A 21965-nucleotide genomic window follows, 5' to 3' on the forward strand; every position below is an offset into this window, starting at 1 on the left:
CATTACTGCTGTATAAGGCCTTGAGGCATTCAGGTTCTAACCTTGACAAGGCTTAAGAGAGACCAAAGCGGATCTGAAGCAATATCCCTTGCAGATTAAACAGCATCTATCTATCTATCTATCTATCTATCTATCTATCTATCTATCTATCTATGCAGACAGACACAAGTGCTTTGTAAATTGTTTATTGAGCAGGTACCCAATAGGTCAACACTGATTGAGCTTGGCGATACTGGACAATTTCCAGGCCTTTAGTGCCTTCCTTTCTAAAACCAGGGGTGGGGTAGGGTGGGGTAGAATAAATGGTATCAAAGTTTTGGCTCTCAGTGATGGGTAAGGAAAGGCAAAGCATGGAGAGGTGAGATTGGATTTCCTCTTACTCTGCCTCTTTGCAGGGAGAGTGCTCCTGAGGAATTCTATTCTCCTGGCCAGGACTCTCTGGGCTAGGAATAGCCAGTGGTAAGGCTTGAAAGAGCTTGCCTCAGAGCTCTTGCCTGGAGTTTCTGCAGGAAGCCATGTTCAAGGTGGTGTGGTTAGAAATGGCAAGTATTAAGGAAGTCAGGCAGGCAGGGATCTGCCATGCCTCTTTGTGGGGACCTAAAGGCCCCACCTTGCAGAAGTCCAGGAGGAAGTTACTGGGGCACGGCCTAACTTGCTTTGAAAGTCTGAAGAATACTTCCGCACTGCTGAGGAGTGCATGATCAGTGCAGTGACCATCCTTAAGATACACCCTGGGGTGTGTGTGTGGGGGATTTCCAGGTGCCTTTATAAGCTCTGTAACACCTGAAATAAATGAGTCCCTGCTTGACTAGGCTCCCTGTTGCGCCTGGGTGTTCCTGGTACTGGGGGTGGCATGGGCTGGCGAACGGGGTGCTCACATCCCCAATCATCACTGAGTGGGGGTCGCTGGCTCGAACCCCCTGCAACTGGCGCCCAGCGTGGCGCTCAAAGGAAGGTGAAAAGAAGAAAAGAAAGAAGAAAGAAAAGAAAAACGGATTGGGGCCAATTGGGAAGTTTGGGGTAGATGGGTAACGAAATTAATAAGCCTGAGAGAGATGCTTAAAAGCAGGGGACTGGATCTGTCAGATCTAGTAGCTCAAAGGGCAGAGGCATTCATTTGGCTCCCTGGCTACTTGGGGCTAATGTTTTTACTGGGGATACATGGGAATCATGGGAAGAGTTTGAGGAAGAACGTGGAAATGCAACAGAAGTGAAACCAAAAGCGACCAAAGTAACAAGTGGCACCTCGGGCGTGCCCTGGCTAGCTTCAGAGCCTCCCGGGACCCATGAAAACAGGACCCATGGGTGCCCTTTTTAGAAGGGCGGAGCGGAGCACACGGGGCGGTGGCGCCCACCCAACCTGCCTAGGTCCCGCATGAAAGCCGGGTGGGGGACTGCCCCCCAGCTAGTGACCAGCGGTGGCTGCTGGGCACATTTAAAAAAAAAACCACCATTGGCTGTGCGCCGCGACTGGCTCCGGGACGGCTGGGAAGGCCTGGGTTCGAGGAAGGTGGCTGGGGGTGGGGGCCCATCCCATCCATTCCTCAGGCAGTCAGGAAACCACCCCGCCCCGGAGTGTTACAGCCCCACCAGCAGCAGCACTCGCCGAATCCTAGCCAAGTGAGCCCTTAGTATACCTGGGGCAGATGAAAAACCAAAAAGATATGTCCACACTTGTGATTGCTCAGCTCAATTCAAGAAACTCATGGCCATTGCTTTCTGACAGTATTCAGACTCCAACACTCTTTAAAGAGAGAGAAGCCCCTATCTTCTTACAGCATCTTAGGGGGCACCAAGGATTGCCTGGGCTTTTATCCCAAGGCAATGCAGAGGCAAACAAGATGGCTTATTATGTACAGGTACCACCTATGCAACAGCCAGGAGTAAACCCCAGGGGACTCAAGCCCAATTCCTTGTGGCAAACGGATGTCACACACTATGCTCCTTTTGGAAAGCTTAAGTATATTTTTGTGTCCATCGACACATTCTCACATGCCTGTTGGGCTACTGCTCATACAGGAGAGAAGTCTAAACATGCTCAGTCTCATTTTCTCCAGTGCTTAGCTACGTTGGGACTGCCCCAAAGAATTAAAACTGATAATGGACCATGTTTTGTGAGTAAAAATTTACAAGATTTCTTTTCACTTTGGGGAATTCAACACAACCTAAGACAGGCAAAAATGCATAAGATTAGAGGAAGGAGATGGCCATCTCTCCTCAGGGAGCTGCCTATGAGGTGGGTAACCCATGAAATAAAGTCAGTCCGGCCTTAAAATAAAAATAAAAGGGGGAGATGTGGGGACTTAAAGGCCCCACCTTGCAGAAGTCCGAGAGGAAGTTACAGGGGCACGGCCTGACTTGCTTTGAAAGTCTGAAGAATACTTCCGCACTGCTGAGGAGTGCATGATCAGCGCGTTACCATCCTTAAGATACACCCATTCTGAACTACACAGCGTGTTCCAGGCCAGCCTGGGCTATAGACCTTGTCTCAAAAAATTAATTAATTAATTAAAAAACATTTATTCTCTCAACAAAATATTTATTTTTATATTTATTTATATTAATCTATTTATCCAGTTAGTTTTTTGAGACAGGGTCTTCCCATAGCCCCAGCTGGCCTGGAACTTTCTATGTAGACCCGGCTGGCCTCAATCTCACTGATCTCATAGCGCTCTACCTGCCTCTGCCTCCTGAGTGCTGGGACTAAAGGTAAGTGCCACCAACCCTGGCTTTCAACACATATCTTTAGGGAACTACTACATTCTAGCTTCTGCAGTGAGTTCTTGGAAAAAAAGTAGAGGTGACACTCCAAATAAACAAGAATGTCAAGTCCTGTGATGACAAAGGGGACCGTGGGGAGGAGTAAGTGCGGAATGAGAACAGATTCCTTTCATTGAGTGGTCATGAGAGGCTTAAGTGAGGAGGGGCATCTGAGCTGAGATCTGAAGGGTAGGTTGTAAGTTGGCCACATGAGGATCAGGAAGAGGAGTGTTCAGGTAGGGTGAACTGCAAGGGTAGATCTCTGAGTGGGGAACGAACACAAAATGGAAGACATCAGCAGGGGTGGAGCACAGCTGTGGAAGAGTGGGAGAGATGCCTGTGTGCATCTAATTGAGACTTGTGAACATGACCCTATTTGGAAAAGAGATCTTTGCAGATGTAATGAAGGACTTCAAGATGAGATCATTGTGTCTTTAAGGTGTATCCTTTATCTGAAGACTGATGCCTTATACAACAAGGGGGGCGGAATCTGAGACACAGATACAGCCACTGGTCACACAGAGATGCTGACAGAGATTGGAGTGAGGCATTCTCAAGCTATAGGATGCCAAAGATTGTTGACAGCCACTCTAAGCAGGAGGAGACAAGGAAGGAGCACAGGGGTTCAGGTAATAACTAAGGGAAGAGGACAGATTCTCTCTTAGCTCTCCAGAGGGATTCATTATCTTTATTTTGGAGTTTTGACTTTCAGAACTGTAAGAAAGTATATTTCTATTGTATTATTATTATTATTATTATTATTATTATTATTATTTCTTTTGAGACAGGTTCTCACTCTGAGCTCAGGTAGCTCAGGCTGACCTGGAACTCACTATGTAGCCCAGGATGACCAAGAATTCATTGTAATCCTTTCATCTCAGCCTCCTGAGTGCTGGGATTACAGACATGACCTACCACATTCATCTTATTTCTGTTGTTTTAAGCCACCAAGTCTGTGTGTAACTTGTATGGACATACTAATAAAAGAGGTAAGCAATTCTAGCAAAGAGCAGCTGGCCTATACTAGCCAACCAATCCATTTACTCACATACCCTTTGGTTACTGTACAGAGAATGAACTATATAGCAGAAAAAGGAATAGCAAGATGCTACCATTTTATGATGCACATGGTAGCTGAGGAATGAATGAATGAATGGATGACAAACGGGAAGGAAAACTCTTAGAGGTGACAGAGCTGATGAGATTGTCAGGACAGGTTGGTAAAGGGGCACCAAGTTATCCTTGGGGAAATTCTGAATCTCCATAGGATGAGTTATGACTCTAAAGCTTCAGGTGAGCTCAAGAGGAGCTTCCCAGGAGCTGGTGGGAGCAGGTGGAAGGGAAGGTCTGCAGGAGGGTAGGGACCAGGCTGCTTCTCTGTCCCTTTACTTGCCTGTGACTCAGTACATATCATGTAAAGCTTCCTCTAAAAAGCCAACTCCAAGGCCATCTTTTCCTGGAAGTGTTCCTGACTTCTTGCCTCCCACGGTCTCCACAGAGTCCCTGGAGCCCCAACAGCAGCAGCAAGCTCAGGGCTCCAGTCCCTCAGTGCTCACTGGCAGACCTCAGTTACTGAGTTGTCAAACCTCGATCACCCCACATACACCCAGAAGCTGGCCAAAACTCTCAGTCAGCGAGAAGCAGGACAGCAGGAGACACACTTCCCTTTCTTGTATTTTTGCCCCCACACCACAGCCACCCCAGTCTCAGTGTAGTCAGCACCAGGCTCCCTGCTGGTGCCTTTGTTTCTGCACACTGAGCTGATTCATCATGGGACGGGAGGAACAAGACATGTGACAAAGGCAGCTCTGGCCCTGGCACCACCTTCCTCCTTGTGGGAACCAGCAGGACCACTTCCTGTGGGGACTGCCACCTACCTTGGGGATGTCGTGATCATTTTGGATCTCACTGCTGGTCTCCACTGGGGCGTGGTCAGCGCGGGAGCTGCAGCTTGGCTCCATAGCTGCCCCTTCCTTTTGCTCTTTCTCCTCTTCTGAGACACTCCGGCTCTCCATTCTTCCAGGAGGACTTTGGGGGACTTCTTCCCCGCCAGCTCCCTCCTCTGGTGCCTTTGTATCTGGGCTCTTCTGTTCTGGCCTGTCCTCTTCATCTGCTGCCTTCTCCTTCACCGAGGCCGTCCCCTCTTTGGCCTTCCCAGCGTCCATTTCCTCTCCAGCTGCTGTCTCCTCCACCGGGCCCCCATACCCATTCTCTGCCCCTGGGCTGCAGGTTTGGGGTGGCTCTGGGGCCTCCTGTGCTGGGTGCTGGCCATCATCTTCAGGACTCTGTCCAGTCTTCTCTCCAGCCTTGGCTTCCTCTGGAGCACAGGCCTGTTGTTCTGGCTTCTCAGTGCTGCACGTCCTCCTCAGAGGAGGCTTTTCTGCAGACCCAGGGGGTCCCCCCAACCCATCTCCCATGGCCCCCTCATTGGATGGGGGAGAGTCAGGGGCCTTGCTCTTGGTGGCGAATACATCATCCCCGTTCTCCTCCCTGGCACCATTTTCCTGAGATGGTTCAGTAGCCCTGAAATCTCCAAGGTCCCCACAGTCTGACTGAGATCTCCGGAATCGCCGGGAGGGAGGGCGCCTTTTTATCGAGCCTCTGGTCCGCACCTGGAAGAAGATATTAAGGACAATTATCTTTAAAATAAAATAATAAACCAAAAGGAGACCTATACATGGTAAGGTACCACTAAACACACCCACTCCTGGATCATTTAAACTCTTAAGAGGGTGTAAAGTCATTTGCTGTTTATTATAGGTTAGAATCTAGAGGATATAAAATTATCTGGCAGCCTGCAGACATTTGCCTTGGGAAGATGCAAATACTTTTCACCAAGTAATAATTTGAGGATATGGCTCAGTGGGTGAAATGTTTGCTGTGCACACATGAGGATCATTGTCAGAAGCTGTGCTTCTAGAGTACCCAGCGTTGATGCTGGAAATGATTCCTCTCCTGGAAGCAGGAAACTCAGAACCAGGCCTCAGTTCAGGCTAGGACACTGTCCAAAGTGCAATGGAACATTTATATCCAATGCCTACTTTATTCACGTGACATCCTCTTTAAAAACAAAAAAACAAAAAAAACAAAAACAACCCTGTGTCTCCTCTCTTAACTCTTTAAAATTTTTTATTAATTAATTAGTTAATTAAATTTATTTATTTATTTTGGTCTTTTTGAGACAGGGTCTCCCTGTAGCTCCAGCTGGCCTGGAACTCACTATGTAGACAAGGCTGGCTTTGAACTCACAGAGATCTGCCTGCCTCTGCCTCCTGGGTGATGGGATTAAAGGCATGTACCACCTAATAAATAATTTTTTTTTTTTTTAATAAAGGGGGCACTGGAGAGATGGCACAGCAGTTAAGAGCACTAGCTATTCTTGTACAGGACTCAAGTTCAATTCCCGGCACCCACATAGTAGCTAACAACCATCCATAGATAACTCCAGTTCCATGGGATCTGACACCCTCTCCTGACCACCGAGGGCATTGCACAAAATGGGTGTACTTACATGCATGCAGGCAATATACTCATACACATAAAATAAGAATTATTTAAAAAGGCACATGCTGCCATGACTGGCTTATTTTTATTTTTTAATGCATGTGTTTGGCCTGCATATATGTAAGTGCAACCATGGGTATGGTTTCAATGCCCGTGGAGTCCAGAAGAGGGTGCCTGATGTTAGCCATTGTGTGAGTGCTGGGAACTGAACCTTGGTCCTCTACAAGAGCAGCCAATTGAGATATGTCCCATAAAACTCTGTCATTTCACAACAAAAACAAAAGCAAAACCAAAAAAACCTGGGTGTGGTGGTGGATGCCCTTAATCCCAGCACTCGGGAGGCAGAGGCAGGCAGATCTCTGTGAATTCAAGGCCAGCTTGATCTACATAACCAGGTCCAGGCTGAACCAGACTGGACCACACTAGACCAGACCAAACTAAACCAAACCACCCCAAAGCCAAAAACACAAAACAACAACTGCCCCCAAAGCCTGTCATTTCTAGGTCGACCTCAGAGTTCAAGAATGAATATTTGATTTATGAGGACCTCCCATGCCTCTTCCTGAGACCAGCATGAGGCCAGTTCTTTAGTGTCAAGGCCCCAGTCCCCACGGCCAGCAGAGTTCAGAGGCCCTTTTATTTGTTTTTGTGCTGCTTTAGAAGCCTGAAACCCCAGGTTCAGTGACTAGATAGAAGCAACTTCCTCCTAGTCCCTATGGAGACCCTGAGAGAGTAGGAGCCTCTTCACTTACTGCCTATCTGCCTTCAGGGTGCCCATTGCCCCACACAGGAAGGCCACAGCTCTGTCCCTAGCCAACATGCTCAAGCCAGCCAGTTCTGCCATCTCTTTGCCACCAGTTTGCTTCTGTAAGCCTTTCTGATTCCTTCCTCTTCCTAGCAGGACCAGAGATCTGTATACACACGAAGCATCAAGGTAGTATGTACAGAATGAGTCCTGCCACATAGTTTTGCAAAAGGGCTGGTTTGGATGTTGTTCTTCTTCTTTTTTAAGTAAAGATTTATTTTTTTAATTTTATGTGTGTGAATGTTTTGCCTGCCTGTAAGTGCACTACAGTACATGTGTGCCTGCAATGCCCACAGTGGATAGAACAGAGCATCAGATCCCCTGGAACTGCAGTTACAAACACCATGTGGATGTTGGGAATCAAACTGCAGTCCTCTGTAAGAGCAGCCAGTGCGCTTACCAGATGAGCCATCTCTCCAGCCCCAGTTTGAATGTTCTTGAACTGGGGCAAGCTGCAGCAGGAATGGTTTGACCCCACATTGAGTCAGTGTGGACTATCCCCATCAGGTTAGAACAGGATACTTTGGTACTCTTTGGGAATCTTTCTTTGGGAATCACAGGTCAGGCCCTTAGCTTGTGTCTTTTAGCCTCTGAGGTTACTATGTGTACAGATGCAATCAGCTCTGAATACCCATCCTCCCAACTGCTTGTTGGATATATGGCATAATTACAGGGAGAGGAGATGAGAGAAGCCCACTAGGTAGAGACAGGGAATCCCTTAAGTGCAAAGGAGAGAAGAAATTTCACTTGAGTAAAAACAGCTGAGGTAGTACAAAATGTTTCCTCCTTTCTGCAGGACTAGGGAGAGAAAACTCAGGAGGGTCCCGTCCAAAGTCTCTTTGGTAGAGTTACCGTGGGGCCAGAACTTACCTTATTATAAGAGGGCAGATGAGCACCTTCAGGAGGCTGGTCAAAGCTGACAGGCACCTCCTCTGCCTCGCCTGGCTGAGACCGCACACCAGGGCTGCTGGGTGTGGAAGGGGGACTATGAAATGGTGACACCATGGCCTTGAGTCCAGGACTCTTTGGTGAAGCTCCAGGCAGCAGAGCTGCTGGGTCAAAGGCTAAGTTGGCCTGTCAAGAAAAGGTAAGTTTCATTGGGGATGGGGAGAAGATGCTTTACTTTATGGTTCCCTGGTCTTAGACTAGCTCTTCCCAACCAGTTATCTACCCTTATGTACATCATGACCTGTTTCTGGAAGCAAAGCCTACACAACCCTTTTTCTGCTGCGTTTGCTTTTCCACCATTGCTTCTGGGACGCTCAGACAGTGCTGAGGTGGATCCAACATAGACACTCCCCCAACAGGAGTGGAATAGCCCCAGCTGGGCATAGTGGTACATGCTGTTAGTCCCAGTACTTGGGAAGCAGAGGCAGGTGGATCTCTGTGAGTTTGAGGCCAGCCTGGTCTACATAGCAAGTTTCAGGCCAGCCAGAGATATGTAGTGAGACTCTGTCTAAAAAAATAAAAAGAGTACAACAGACCCAACAGATGGACAAAGTGGCTCAAGCAGGACCTGCAGCTCCCCAGGTTCTTGCAGTGAATGGGCACCCATGTCATCTTCCCATTAGTCAATAGCATTTGCTGCTTAGCAAGGCCTGTGTGTCAGGCATGTGCAGTCATCTCCTCTGCAACCCTCTTACACACTCAGTATTGGTCTCCTGGCACAAATTATGAGGGTGGATTAAGAATCTCCTGAGATTCATGCCAGGCCTGCTTGTCCCTCAAACCTTCAGAAAGCGTTGTCTCTTGGGGGACAGCATAGTGGGTACTTCACTCCTCAGTGTGTCTGCCACCTGGGGAGTCACAGCACAGGTGAAACCAGATCAAAATGAATCTGGAGGACAACCAAAGGGGAGTTACTCAAAAGGCAACTAAACCAAGCCTGAATCTGAAGACGTCATTTTTCAAACTAGAATTAAAAAAAGAAATGTCTTAAAAAATGATACTAAGTCAGAGTTCAGTCTTATGTATATCAGTAACACTAGCTTGTGTCAGGTTGGGAGGCTTGTACATGCCATTGTGGGTAGGCTTATGTGTGTAAATGGCAGTGAAAGGTAAGGAACAGTATCTGGAGACAAAAACAAATGATGCTTTTAGCTATGAAAGTTTTGACCTGGGGTTAGGGATTTATATGCCTCCCTGGTTCTAAAGAAAGCAAATCTATTTTTTTTGGTCTTTTTGAGAGAGGGTTTCCCTTGTAGCCCCAGATGTCTTGGAACTCACTGTGTAGACCAGGCTGGCCTTGAACTCACAGAGATCCAACTGCTTCTGCCTCCCAAGTGCTGGGATTAAAGGCATACGCCATCATGCCTGGCCTGAGCTTGAACTTTTGCTCCTCCTATCTCCAGAGTGCTGGGATTACAGGCATATTCCACCATGCCCAGTTTCTGAGGTGCTAGGGGTGGAACCCAGGACTTCCCGCATGCTAGACAAGCACTTTGCCAACTGAGCTAGAGCCCTGGTTTCAGTTTTTAGCGCCACCTAGCCGCACACCACCTCCTGCCCCCTGTAGTTGCAAATCTCTGCAAAGTCCTCCATATCCCACTGAGCCAGCCTAAAGGCATAGGACCTCCTAGAGAGGGAATGGAGTTTGAGAGGCAGGCCGTATAATGAAAGAAAGTCCCACATGCCAGACTCCAAATACTGGATCTTTCTCTTAACAGCTGCTGTGTGATCAAATTCCCCTTCTGAGTCTCAGATTCTCTCCAAGATTTTTAGCCTGATCTCCACAGCCTTTTACGGCTGGTCCCTGTTTACTCTCTCGCACTGCTTGGTTAATATCCCACATTATAGTATCTCCACCCATAACTCCCTTCAGCCTCAACATTTCCTCAGGTAAGACTGATGATCTCAGAATGCCTATGTGTATGTTAGGACTTGCAGATTAAAAGGCATTATGCGTGTTTAGAAAAGGTATTCATTATTTATTGTGGTTTTAAGGATGAATGTACAACAGAGACAAGACTGAGTCATGGAAAGAATTAAATATATAAAATGTAAAAGTTAAGAAGCAGCATTCTTTTTCCAGGATATGTAAAAAAGTAGCATATGATGTATAGCAGGGAAGGTTTGGACCATAGATGCTGTGGGAGCATGCACTGGGCAGAATGCAGTTTTTACCTACCTGAAGCTTTTCAATCAGAGGCGAACTCTTCACCTTGATTTTAGGAGGGTGGCTGGCATTGGATGGTGATTTCTATAGAGCAAATAGACCAAAACAACCAAATGAGTGAGACAAGGGAGGTGAGTTCTGGCTGGAGCCCAAAAGCCACAGGTAGGAGATGGATGATGATCTCACAAGTTGCCACTTAGTTTCCAGAGCCCACTTACCTCATCAGGCCTGGACCAGACGGGCTCCCTTTCTCTCCCTCATCTCACCACTAGCAAGATCACTTGAGTCTGAGTTGAGTCAGGGCAGACATCCATACCACAGGAAGCCTCCCATGGCAGGAAGAATGGCTTCATTGTCATTAGGAGGGAAAACTACATCTGTGGGGAGGAAGGTCTTCACCTCATGACCTTCTACAAGGTGAGTCAACAATTGGAGGGAATTTCACAGATGAAAAGCAAAACTGATCATTTACTGTCTTTGTCAGTCTAGGAATGAAATCTTACAGAGGCATTATTAAAATTCCTCCATTGAATTAATATTTTGGAAAATTCCACCAATGGCATTGTCTACATACTATTATTTTCCAAAACACTGACTATTCATCTTAACTCAGCAGACACATGTATTAAGTATCTACCAATCCCAGGCACTGCGTTGGTTATATAAAGATGAAGATGACTTAGGTTCATCCCTTAAGTAGCAGTCAATGGCTGACATCTGTGCTCTCTGTCCATCTGTGTGCTCTATTATTATTGTGATGAATATATATCAGGAGTTTTGCCTGCCCTTAGTTTCTATCTTTGCAAAAAGATTGGCTCTTTGTTTCCCCACAACTACGGGAAAATGATGATAGTCATAATGATGATTAAATGATGGTGAAGAAATAAAAGATGAGTTTCACGTTATTAGACAGGGGCTAAGCACAGAAGGGATCTTTCCTATGGTTTGGGACCAACACATATTGCCCATTCCTTATTCCCATGTACTACTTACTGTACCTGAACCGCAAGAAGAAAAATGACTGCTGATCTTTAAGAATACTCTGAGATTTCTGGTTGTATTTTGGTGGTAAAAGGAGGGAGACTGACTCAACTGATCCTGTGACCTTTTCAGGGCCCAGTGCCAAGGGAGAACATGTTGTACTGGGCTAGTCACTGGCTGGGACTTCTGATTTGAGCTTTGATAGCCAGATGGATGTTCCTGGCCTCAGCCTGCTCTACCAAGATCCAGTGGGTAGGATAAACGAGTCTCCATGGTCAGATGTGTTCCTGTATTTTATGGGACCTTTGTTTCCAGGAAGCACAGAGTCTCCAGCCCCAACTGGGTGGTCCTTAAGTTTCTGTGCTTTACCATGGAATTTCATTTCACAAACTGCAGCAAAAATTTTCCTAAGAAAGTTCACTTTAGATAATATCATAAACTCTTCTGTCTTTTGAAGACAGAGGGAATTCAACAAACAGTGCCTCTTGACTACAGGATGGTGCTGGTGATCCAGCGGATACACCATGGAACTCTTATTAATTTAACCAAAAAGCAGAATGAATTCTATGTAGCTGCTAATGCAGTTCCCAGAACAGACAGCAGAGGGCAGCATTAAATTGTAAATTTAATGAGGGACTCCAGGCCAGTGGCTGGGACTAACACAATTGGTGTAGAAAAACCACCTTGACATTCTCACATTTATATGTATATTATATATGTATTGCTATGACAGTCCACTAATGTCTTATGATGTCTTGAAATTGAGGACTTGATTTTTTTCAGATGGGAGTAGTATTTAGGACTTTTCAACATCCTTCCAGCTGGTTCTTCCAGGATAACTTGCGATCATTTTGCCTACAGTCATCAGGTGCCATCAAAGGGACTGACTCCACAATTCAGACCCAAAAGACCTAGCAGAGGAGGGATGAAATGAGAGTCCTCTGCAGTGAGGAACCTAAGGTAGCCTAAGGGACATCAGGGTTCCTGCAGGCTGTATGCACAATACAGGTGCATAGAAGTGTGGATTGCAGCCTCCAGCCAGCCGAGCCAGACAAAACTGGCCCCTCGCTTTATTTCTTTGAAAGTCTCTCTGTCTCTCTCTAGAGAGAGAGTCTCATTTTGCAGTCCAGGCTGGTCTAAACTTGCTATATAGACCAGTCCAACCTCAAACTGTAAATTCTGCCTCACTCACTTAAGTACTGGGATTATAGACGTGCTATGATGCCCAGCTCTATGTGAATTTCAAGGCAAAAAGAAAGTTATTGATCCCTGGGGCAGTGCTCTTTGCATGAACAAGCAGCTTGTCATTCCAGGCGGGGTTTTCGATATAAAATCTATGCTCCTCTTCATTCTTCCCCTGGGCCACTACATGCCTTTAACTACTGGGTGGGGTGCCCCATGGATGAAACCTGTGTTTAGTCTCATAAAATCCTTGAAATGAAGCTGTTTAATCTAATCACTACAAACCTGACCCACTCCATCTACTTTATTTAAATTTATTTTTATTTTATGTGTATGAATGTTTTGTCTGCATGTATGTTAAGCGCACCACAGGCATGCAATGCTCAACAGAGGCCAGAAGATGGCATCAGATTCCCTGGAACTGGGGTTATGGACAGCTGTTAGCATTCATGCAGATGCTGGGAACCAAACCCAGGTCCTCTGCAAGAGCAGTCAGTACTCTTAACTGCTGAGCCATCTCTCCAGTCCCCTCTCTATCTTCTTTTATCCCCACAAGTAAAGCTCCCCTATCCAGACCTCTCACTCTATCTGGTAATGTTCTTGTCAACTAAGGAATTAGTATGGGGCAGTGAGTCCTCCTGGGGCAAGCTTAGGTTATCAGGGGACAGCCTCAGCTTGTTCCACCACAGCAGAGGCACCAAGCTTAGCAGGAAAAGGTTACAAGGAGAAGTTGACCCTTTGTAAGGAGAAGTTGTTGGTCTGAGCATTGGGTGGTAACCCATGAAGCCACAGAGTCGTGGGGTCAGCACTTGGGAAGACCCAACCAAAACACAGTGTTTCTTAATAAACTCATGGGACTTCTTACCCAAAAAGACAACCCTTGCTAAGTGGAGGGGGGAAGTGTTCTCAGAGCAGGTAGGCCCTAGCCACTGCCCCTACTTGACCAGGTATAGTCATGAGTTCTCTGCTTTTTAATTACATTTATTTATTTACTTATTATGAGTATGTGCTGGGTGTGAAGCAGGGAGTACATGCACCACAAGGAACTTTTGGGAATTGGTTCTTTCCTTCTACCATGTGGGTCCTAGGGACTGAATTCAGGTCGTCAAGTTTGGTGGCAAGTGTCAGGTTTGGTGGCAAGTGCCTTACCTACTGAGCCATCTTGCTGACCCGAGTTATCTGCTAGACAGGGTCTTCCTCTAGCTCCAGCTGGCCTGGAACTCACTGTGTAGCTGGCCTGGATTTCAAAGAGATCTGCCTGCCTCTGCTTTCTGAGTTCTGGGATTAAAGGTGTATACCAGGATGCCCAGCAGTTGTTTGCTTTTTGATAGACTTCTGCTTATGAACCTTGGGTTGAAAAAAAGACCCTAAAAACATTCTTTAATTTCAATTTTCACTTTACAGATGACAAAATGTAGGTCTGCCCAAGTTCACACATGTATTCAGTATCTATTGTAAAGATACTGATCCCCAGAAAGAAGGGGAGGAAAAAAGAAGGCGATGAAGTGGGAATCCGGGAGCAAAGCTGTTTGACTTGCTTGCTCTATTTTGGACTTGGCCTCTCAGTCCTGAAGACAGTGTGCAAACTGGTTTCTGACAAGACCACAACTGTGACCACAGTGAAGGGTCATGGGCTGTAGGGCTGTGGCCTGCAGCACCACTAACAGCTACAATTAGATAAATAAGCTTGGGCAAGCATGCAGGCAGGGACTCTATTACTGGCTATGATCTATAACACTAGAGCCTTCATTATGTTGGCAACACTGGCTATTTATATCTGAGGGCCAGGAGGCCTTCTGTGTGCTCTGGTTTTCTTCCAGTGATCAGAACAATAGACAGCCTTTTTAAGGACCCAGAGGACCATGAACTTCTCTAACACCATGGCCCTGCCTATGACAGTACAGCTGCTTTTTCTTCCACACCTTCCACACCTATTTTACCACCATCTCCTTTAGACCAGAGGGTTGAATGTAACTTGCCTGATGCCTAAATCTTGTGAGGTCATGATATATGGCCATTCTCTTCGCCAGTTTTCTCAGGCTTGAAAACTAGTGCTCCAGTCCCTGATCGATCTTAAAAGAGGCTCAACATGAGAGACTAGGGGAGGAGGCCAAAGGAGAGCATCCAGGAGTAGTAAGAAGAGAGACTCATTCTTGCATGTGCCATGAAGAGGTTCCCCTGTGCAAATTTCAAGGTCTAAAAGTGTGATGTTTGTGCCTCTTTCTGCACAGAGGAAGAAAACCCGATGCCAGCATCTCTGAGCCCAGAAGCACTTACCTCCTCACCATTCTGGCCCAGCTCTACCTTGGGGGGGAACAGGGGGAGAGAGCAGGGCGGTTTCCTTCTTGTTGGTTTACTGGCTGGTGTCTAGAAGGAGGGCGACAGACGACACAGGGAGAAAAAGAGAGACCGTGAATCAGGCAACAGGGAGGAAGAAGAAGGAAGTGGAAACCGGTGTTAGCAATGGTTAGGGATGTCTGGAAGAGAAAAGAATGATGGCAAGGTTGGCTGTCTAAGCGACTGCCCACCGGCTACACGAATTAGTGCTGTGAACCACCTATCTGTTTGACTTTCAGCATCTCTCCTTCCCCTTTCCTAACATCCTCATGTGCTTGAGATCCTCCAGCCTGAGCTACCTCTCAAGATGGCATCTACATCCAGCTTTTTCAACTGTCAGGGAGGGCCAGCCCCTTAAATCAATGCCATCTCCTTTGTCCTTTAGGACATTTCTCTGTCTAGACAACATTGGCCAGGTTTCTTGGAGAAAATAGTGTAAAATAGTGTACCTAAAAAAGCAAGGCAGATAAGTCTCATGGAGCCATGGTAGACCCCTTCCACCTCAAGAGTTCGTCCTCTTATTTTTATTGTTGATGTTGATGTTGTTGTTTGACACAATCTCTTGTCGCCCAAGCCTGACCTTGAAGTCCTTATATGGCTGAGAATGACCTTGAACTCCTGGTCTTCTTTTCTCCACCTCAAGTGCTGGCATTATAGTGTGCCAGTATATCTTGTACCCTTAGCACACTTCTAATGAAAGCCACATACCTGTGAAAAATCTAGTCTAACTGTCCACATTCATATACTTCTTCCCCCCCCACACACTTTCTTCTTCTGCAGGATTCTTTTAGAATTCCTGATCCCTTTCTTACTCTTTCCTGGTCTCCTTTTGAAATATGCTTCCTTCCCAATTCTCAATCCAGGATCTGCTCTAGACTCCTAGACTAGATACAGGACCTGAGTGTGAGGACTTCCTTACTCTGAACCAATGCAGACTGGGCAAAGGACTGTGCCATCCAAGTCTGTGTCAGTGGAAGATGGAGATGAAAAGGGATCCACATTCTGCCCTGCTACTTATCCCTCTCACCACAGTGGGAGCCTCTCTCTAGTGGGGAAAGATTCTGTCCAGGCTCCAGGGGGTGGTGGCACATTCCTCACATTCAGAAGGACCCTCTCTAGTTTCTCTTCCTAATTTGGTAACTGTCAAGGCTCCCCCTGCCTTTCTTCTCAGGGCCTGACAGGATTCCCTTTTTTCCAACCCTCTTCGGACCAGGATACTCTTCCCAGATCAGGACACTCCAAGCCTTCTGACTTACCTCCTTGGCTGCAGCTGCCTGCTCTCGAAACCGCCCAGCCAGCTGAGCCACTGACAGGGAAGCTGAGCTGTCCACATTGGAGCTGGTCTCTGCAGATCTTTCCTGGCAAATCAAGGAGAGGCAAATGTCAATCATCAAGTGCGTGCTCTGCTCTTCCAAGGGTCATAACGGTGCCATGAAAAGCACCTGTTTTGTGGTCCCATCAGGAATTTTGTGACAATGAAGTATTTATTTATTTAGGTCTTTTTGAGACAGGGTTTCCCTGTAGCCCCAGAAGTTCTGGAACTTGCTATGTACACCAGGCTGGCCTACAACTCACAGAGATCTGCCTGCCTCTGCCTCCCAAGTGCTGGGATTAGAAGTTTTTTTTTTTTTTTAAATGTATATGAGTCTATTTCCTGCATGTGTGTAAGTGCACCTGTGTCATGCAATGCCTATGGAGGTCAGAAGAAGGCTTCAAATTCCCTGGAACTGGAGTTACAGATGGTTGTTAGCTGCCATATGGATGCTGGGAATCAAACCTGGGTCCTCTGTAAGAGCAGTCAGTGCTCTTCACCTCTGAGCCTTCTCTCCAGTCCTGTAAATGAAGTATTTTAATAACATTTTGCAACTGGCTTCTGGATTTAAGAATCAAAACATAACACAATAAAACAAAACCTATTCAGCCACATTCAATGAGTAGCTATGATGTTTGGGGTCTCTGGAGGTGTCCCCAGGGACAAATATAATAAGTTCCTGTCCTAGAGAGGAGCCCAGGGATTTGGAGGCAGTACAGGACAGAGTCTCTCTCTGTAGAGACCCCACCAGAAACAGGAGGTATCAGCAACAGCCTGGGAGTCTCCTCTTGTTTAATAACTTTGAAAAATGGGAGTTGGGGTGGCCAGACACATGTGGTGACAGGGGACTTCGTAGGAAACGGGGTACACATATGTCCTTTTTTAATTTTTACATAGAAACATGTTTCTGTCTTTCTGACTTAATTGACTGACTTGGGCAACAAATAATTCAGTGAACATTTGTTGAATGAATGAATGACGTGAGAGGTGGCAGCTGACAGGATGAGAAGGGGGCTGCAGGGATTTGACCGCCCACTTGATCTGCCTCTCCAAGGCTTCAGCTTTCTGGGCCTGGCAAGGATGGTGGTCATTCATTTCTCATTAAGGCTCTCTGCGAGTTGCTGACTGGCTCTAAGTAGCACGCCTGGCTTTAAAAGGCTGTTGTTATTATGACTGGCCATGGGTCAGGCCTCCAGTCCTGATCACCAGTTTACTGATACCTCAATATGAGGTGCCTGCAGGATATATTCACTCCCATGTGCAGCTTGTCACCAGGACACGGAGGGTAAGCCAGCAACACTAGAAATGTCACCTCACCTCTGTCTTGCTCCACATGCTCCACACAAACACCTGGTTTAGGGGATTTACTCTTTTTTTTTTTTATGGAATATCCATCTATAATCCAAGCTGTCCTTGAATTCATGATCCTTCTGTCTTTTCTTGCTAGAGTTCTGGGATTATAGCATGCACCACCACACCTTCCTGGTCTTGAAAATAATTTAAAAACTATTTGTGTGTGTGTGTGTGTGTGTGTGAACAATTTTGGGGAGTTGGTTTTCTCCTCCTACCATGTTCATTCCAGAGACTGAAGTCAGATTGTCAGGCTTGGTGGCAAGTGTCTTTACCTCCTGAACCATTTCACAGTTCCCCCTTCCTAGTTTTATGTGTTTAGTCCTAGAGTTTTCAGGCTTTTGTGTGTGTGTGTCGGGGGTGGGGGAGGAGGTTTGTCTTTTTGAGACAGGGTCTTTCTGTAGCCCCAGCTGTCCTGGAACTCACTATGTAGACCAGGCTGGCCTCGAACTCACAAAGATCCGCCTGCCTCTTGCCTCCCAAGTGCTGGGATCAAAGGCATGTGCCTCCATGCCTAGCTTGTGTATGTGTTTTGGTCATCGTGATGGTGGCATTTCTTAACATAGACCAAGAACTATATTACTTCCCCTCCTCTTTTCTAGGAGGATATGGGCATGGGTTTGAACAAGTTCATCTCTGCATCTCATGGGACTCACGGCCTCTGAGATGGATCCTGCCCTCCTCTAGCCATGAGCAGGCACCTCTATGCCACATACACCCTTGTGCACACAGACACCTCCATGGCCCTCCTTTCTGGACTAAAAGCATGTTCACATTTTCTGATTGGCCCAGCCACCTCCTGGCAATCAAGTGGAGTAAACAGAGCCAGACTGGAGAAGAATTGTGCAGAAATAAGGAAGAATGACTGGGGTCTTGGACCCTCTGCTAGGAATGGCTGTTCTGGAGAAAAGAGGTATTTCCTTCCTGTTTTCTGTGTCATTCAAGTTCCTCTCTGCTCTGACCTAAACACCAAGGCTGATTTCGAAGACGATAGAAAATGATTCACCCCTATTCAAGAGGCCAGATTTTCCCCATGGCACTTGGTAAAGCCAGGAATCTGATGCCTCACTCTATAAGCTTGCTGGGTGGGTCCAGGCCTCATACCTGTCTGACCTTTTCACTGGCCACATTAGCAGTGGTCAGGGACCAACACCTTACCCTCCTGGAGCCTCGGACAGGCTTCAGGGACAGTGTGTGGTGAATTGAGCTGCCCTTGGCGGAAACACGGGGCGATAGGTTTGTCCATCTGTCTAGCTTCCTGCCCCACACCAGATTGGCCTTTGTCCATTGCTATTTATTGCTCGAACCCTGCTGACAGTGCACTCTACCTCAGCTTCCCAGGCGCCGAAGACTGGTGGTGCAGCGAGAGACATTCCAGTTAAAAATAGAGCTACAGAGGGATCAAAAACTCCTGAACTTCTCTGTCTCAAAACTGAGCTCGGCAAGGGGTTGGGCAGCAGGGGAGCTATAAAGCTTCTGGAAGCATTTAGGGCTTATAAACCGAGTTGAAGGAAAGATTATAATAACCCGTGTTTGCTTTCCTAAAGCCCCCAGGTAATGTGTTTTCTTTAGCTGGCAAAGTCACTCTACACCCCCCCCCAACCTGTTTCCAGAATACTTCCCCTCTTAAATCGCAGAATACTGACTGATGAGTGCCTGCTGTCTGCTGGATACACCGAAGCCCAGAGAAGATGCATGACTTAGCCACAGACAGACAGAAGCCAAACAGAATACACTGTGGAATATTTGATCCAGCACAAGACGTGTGTTCAGTAGCATGACCTAGGAAAGCACTTTGAGAGCTGTAAAGGGTTGTTACATAAGCCTCAAAATTATTCTTAGTCATTGCAACCACAGGTGCAAAGAAACATGGTTGTGAAGCTGGTGCTCAGGCTTATAAAGTTTTGCCTGGAGTCTGTCTTGAAATTCTAACTACAAAGCTCCTTCAGAGGATGCAATGTCTGTGAACCCATTCAGGCCATGGGCTCACACTGGGCCTTGAGGTTATTTTGGTAAGGCCATACTCTCATTCTCTCCCCAACTGTTTTTTTGTTTTGTTTTGTTTTGTTTTGTTTTGTTTTCCCTCTCTCTCTCTCTAGCTGAGGATGCTCTTGAACTTTTGATTCACCTGCCTCTACTTTTCAAGCACTGAGCTTGTAGATATACAGCATTATGCTAGGTTTTATGCAGTGCTAGAGACTGAACTCAGGGCTTTGTGCATGCTTGTCAAACACTCTACCAATTGGGCCACATCCCTAGCCCATGTATTCTTGGTACTGAGAAGGACTTTGGCATCCCTACCTCCTCTCAAGCATTCCTGAGAGCTTTAGCCTCCCTTGCACTAAATAATTTTTTGTTGTTGTTGTTCATAAAGTACTTAGCATTGGGCCTGCATGTGGAATGTGCTTACTGGAGGCTGGTTTCTTCTCCTTCTTCCAGTCTGGCCTGCCAGTATAGGACCTGAGCACCTGTTCCTGTGGTCACTGACACCCTCAGCTCACCTGTGGACCACACCCAGTTGTTGTAATAGCCTCCAACACTGACCACCACACTCTGGATCTTGGCCACTGTCCTGACCTCAGCTTGTCCTTTCCTCCTGGACCAATGTCCACATCTTAAATCTACCTTCTGCCATCCCACTCTGTCCTGTTCTAGTCCACATATCTTCACAGGTTGCCCACCTCCACTCCATCCTCCTGAGTCTGGATCTTGCTTACCACAGGCTCCCTGCCTCTATGCAGCATGACTGTGCCAGCTACCTTGGAGACCATGCCTGTGGGTACGACTGACTCTGCTAAGGCTAGAAGAAAGTCACCTGTGGTGTTTTCTTTCCATGTCTGTGGGACTTTCTGAGAACTGGGGAAGCTTGTGTCTAGACTGCACAGAACTTCCCTGACGCCATGGAATGCTGAGTAAATATAATTTGGAGGCTGCTGGCCTTCCACATAGTGGAGCCTTTGTGTCCGGGCCAGAAGAAATCTCTACCAACTCCTTGACTCTGCCCTGCTTCTCTACCCGCCTCCATGTTCCAAAGTCTAAATAATCTAACAGTCTCTGGGCCATAGTTTAGGGAAACAATACATGGTGGGAGGCAACATGGTAATGAGAGGGCTTTGTCATGGGGTGGAGGAACCTTTGGTCTTAGCCAATAGGTTCCCTTGCTCAGTTAAAGCAAGAGAAACCGGTCTTAAAGGCATAAGAGATGCTTGCCTTTGGTCCTCCAGAACTGACCGGAAGAGTAATCATCCCTTACAAACTGCTTCACCATCCTTTGGGAAGGATCAATACTGTTTTGGGCTGCTCTCCTTCTTCCTCTCCACTCCCATCCTAGGATGAAGGAGAGGCCACTGGACTGGACTAGGCAGGTCCATTTGTCTCATATGCCTCCCCACAGCAGTGCCTCTTTGGGAAGTACTGTCCTTAGAGCAGTGGTATGTTGTCTGATTCTTTCCTCTTCTAGAAGAGGAAACTGGAGCCAGAGCTGCTGAGTGACTTGCTGTTAAGCTAGAAAGCAGCAGCATGGACACTACCTGGGCTCTGGAGCACTGGCTCTTTCCTTCTCCCTGGCCACACTAACCCTAACCCTTCACTGGAAGGCGTGTCTCAGTGTCCTCTCATCAACAGTCACTGTTCTAGCCTGTGAGGGTGAGAGTGAACAAGGTGGAATTTCTAGTCCAGTGAGAGAAACCAACAATAAGCAGCACACAGATCAAAATAATTTGTTAAGGGCTATGAGAGAGACAAAATAGATTGCCTTTCCTATGAGGCTATTGTATTAGTTTGTGTCTCTATTGCTATGATAAAACTCTCTGCCTGAAAACAACTTAGGGAAGAAAGAGTTTATTGCATCTTATACTTCTTAGTGACAGTCCATCTTTGAGGGAAGTCAGGCAGGAACTCAGAAAAGGAACCTGGAGGCAGGAACTGAAGCATAGACCATAGAGGAATGCTACTTACTGGCTTGCTCCTCTGGCCTGTGCTCAGCCTGCTTTCTTATACAACCCAGGACCACCTGCCCAGGAGTGGCACCACCCACAGTAGGCTGGGCCCTCTCATATTACACAATAATTAAGAAAATGCCTCACAGACATGGCTACAGGCTAATCTGATAGAGGAAATTCCCAATTTGAGGTCTCCTCTTCCTAAGTGGGTCAAGCAAAGTCAATCATGATAGATGTGGAAAGACATCTCTGAGGAGCGAGTATCTGAGTTGCATTCCAGGCAGGTAAAAGATAGGAGGAAAGTGTTCTGAGCAGAAGCACAGAGAGGAACACAGTTTGAACAGAGAGAATTGTGGTGGGATCAATCTGTTTACTTGAGGAGTGTGAAGAAATACGGGTTGAGAGGCAGTCTGAGTCCAGTCCCATATAGCTGGACCATGGAAAGTAATTTGGGTTTCATTCTGAGTAAATGGGAGGGGTGTGACCTGAGTTATGCAGAGGCTGCTCGTGGAGGATGGGTGGGAATGGGAGCAGGAGACTGAGGCAGGTACTGGCATCTGTCTAGCTGGGAGACAACAATGGAGTAGACCAGGCTTGGAGCTCAGCGATGGTGAAAAAAGTTTGGAGGCAAAACTGTTAGGAATTACTGACAAAACATGTGTGGATGTGAGGGACAGA

At 46.8% G+C, this 21965-nt stretch overlaps 1 protein-coding gene across 2 annotated transcripts in view; it reads right to left on the bottom strand.

Moving 5' to 3' along the window:
- The window catches only part of Rcsd1 (RCSD domain containing 1), an 81344-nt gene that overhangs the window by 8339 nt on the left and 51040 nt on the right, over window positions 1-21965 (bottom strand). Inside the window, exons 2-6 of one of the 2 annotated variants that reach the window (XM_008829367.3) lie at window positions 15941-16042; window positions 14625-14714; window positions 10197-10268; window positions 7940-8143; window positions 4638-5372 (exon numbers count right to left, since the gene is read on the bottom strand). In XM_008829367.3, the coding sequence (XP_008827589.1) occupies window positions 4638-5372; window positions 7940-8143; window positions 10197-10268; window positions 14625-14714; window positions 15941-16042 (1203 nt within the window). The remainder of the gene's footprint in view (window positions 1-4637; window positions 5373-7939; window positions 8144-10196; window positions 10269-14624; window positions 14715-15940; window positions 16043-21965) is intronic. The other variant, XM_008829368.3, reaches the window with a different exon arrangement.

Source organism: Nannospalax galili, unplaced genomic scaffold (genome assembly GCF_000622305.1).
Source record: "Nannospalax galili isolate Female #2095 unplaced genomic scaffold, S.galili_v1.0 scaffold574, whole genome shotgun sequence".
Lineage (NCBI taxonomy): Eukaryota > Metazoa > Chordata > Mammalia > Rodentia > Spalacidae > Nannospalax > Nannospalax galili.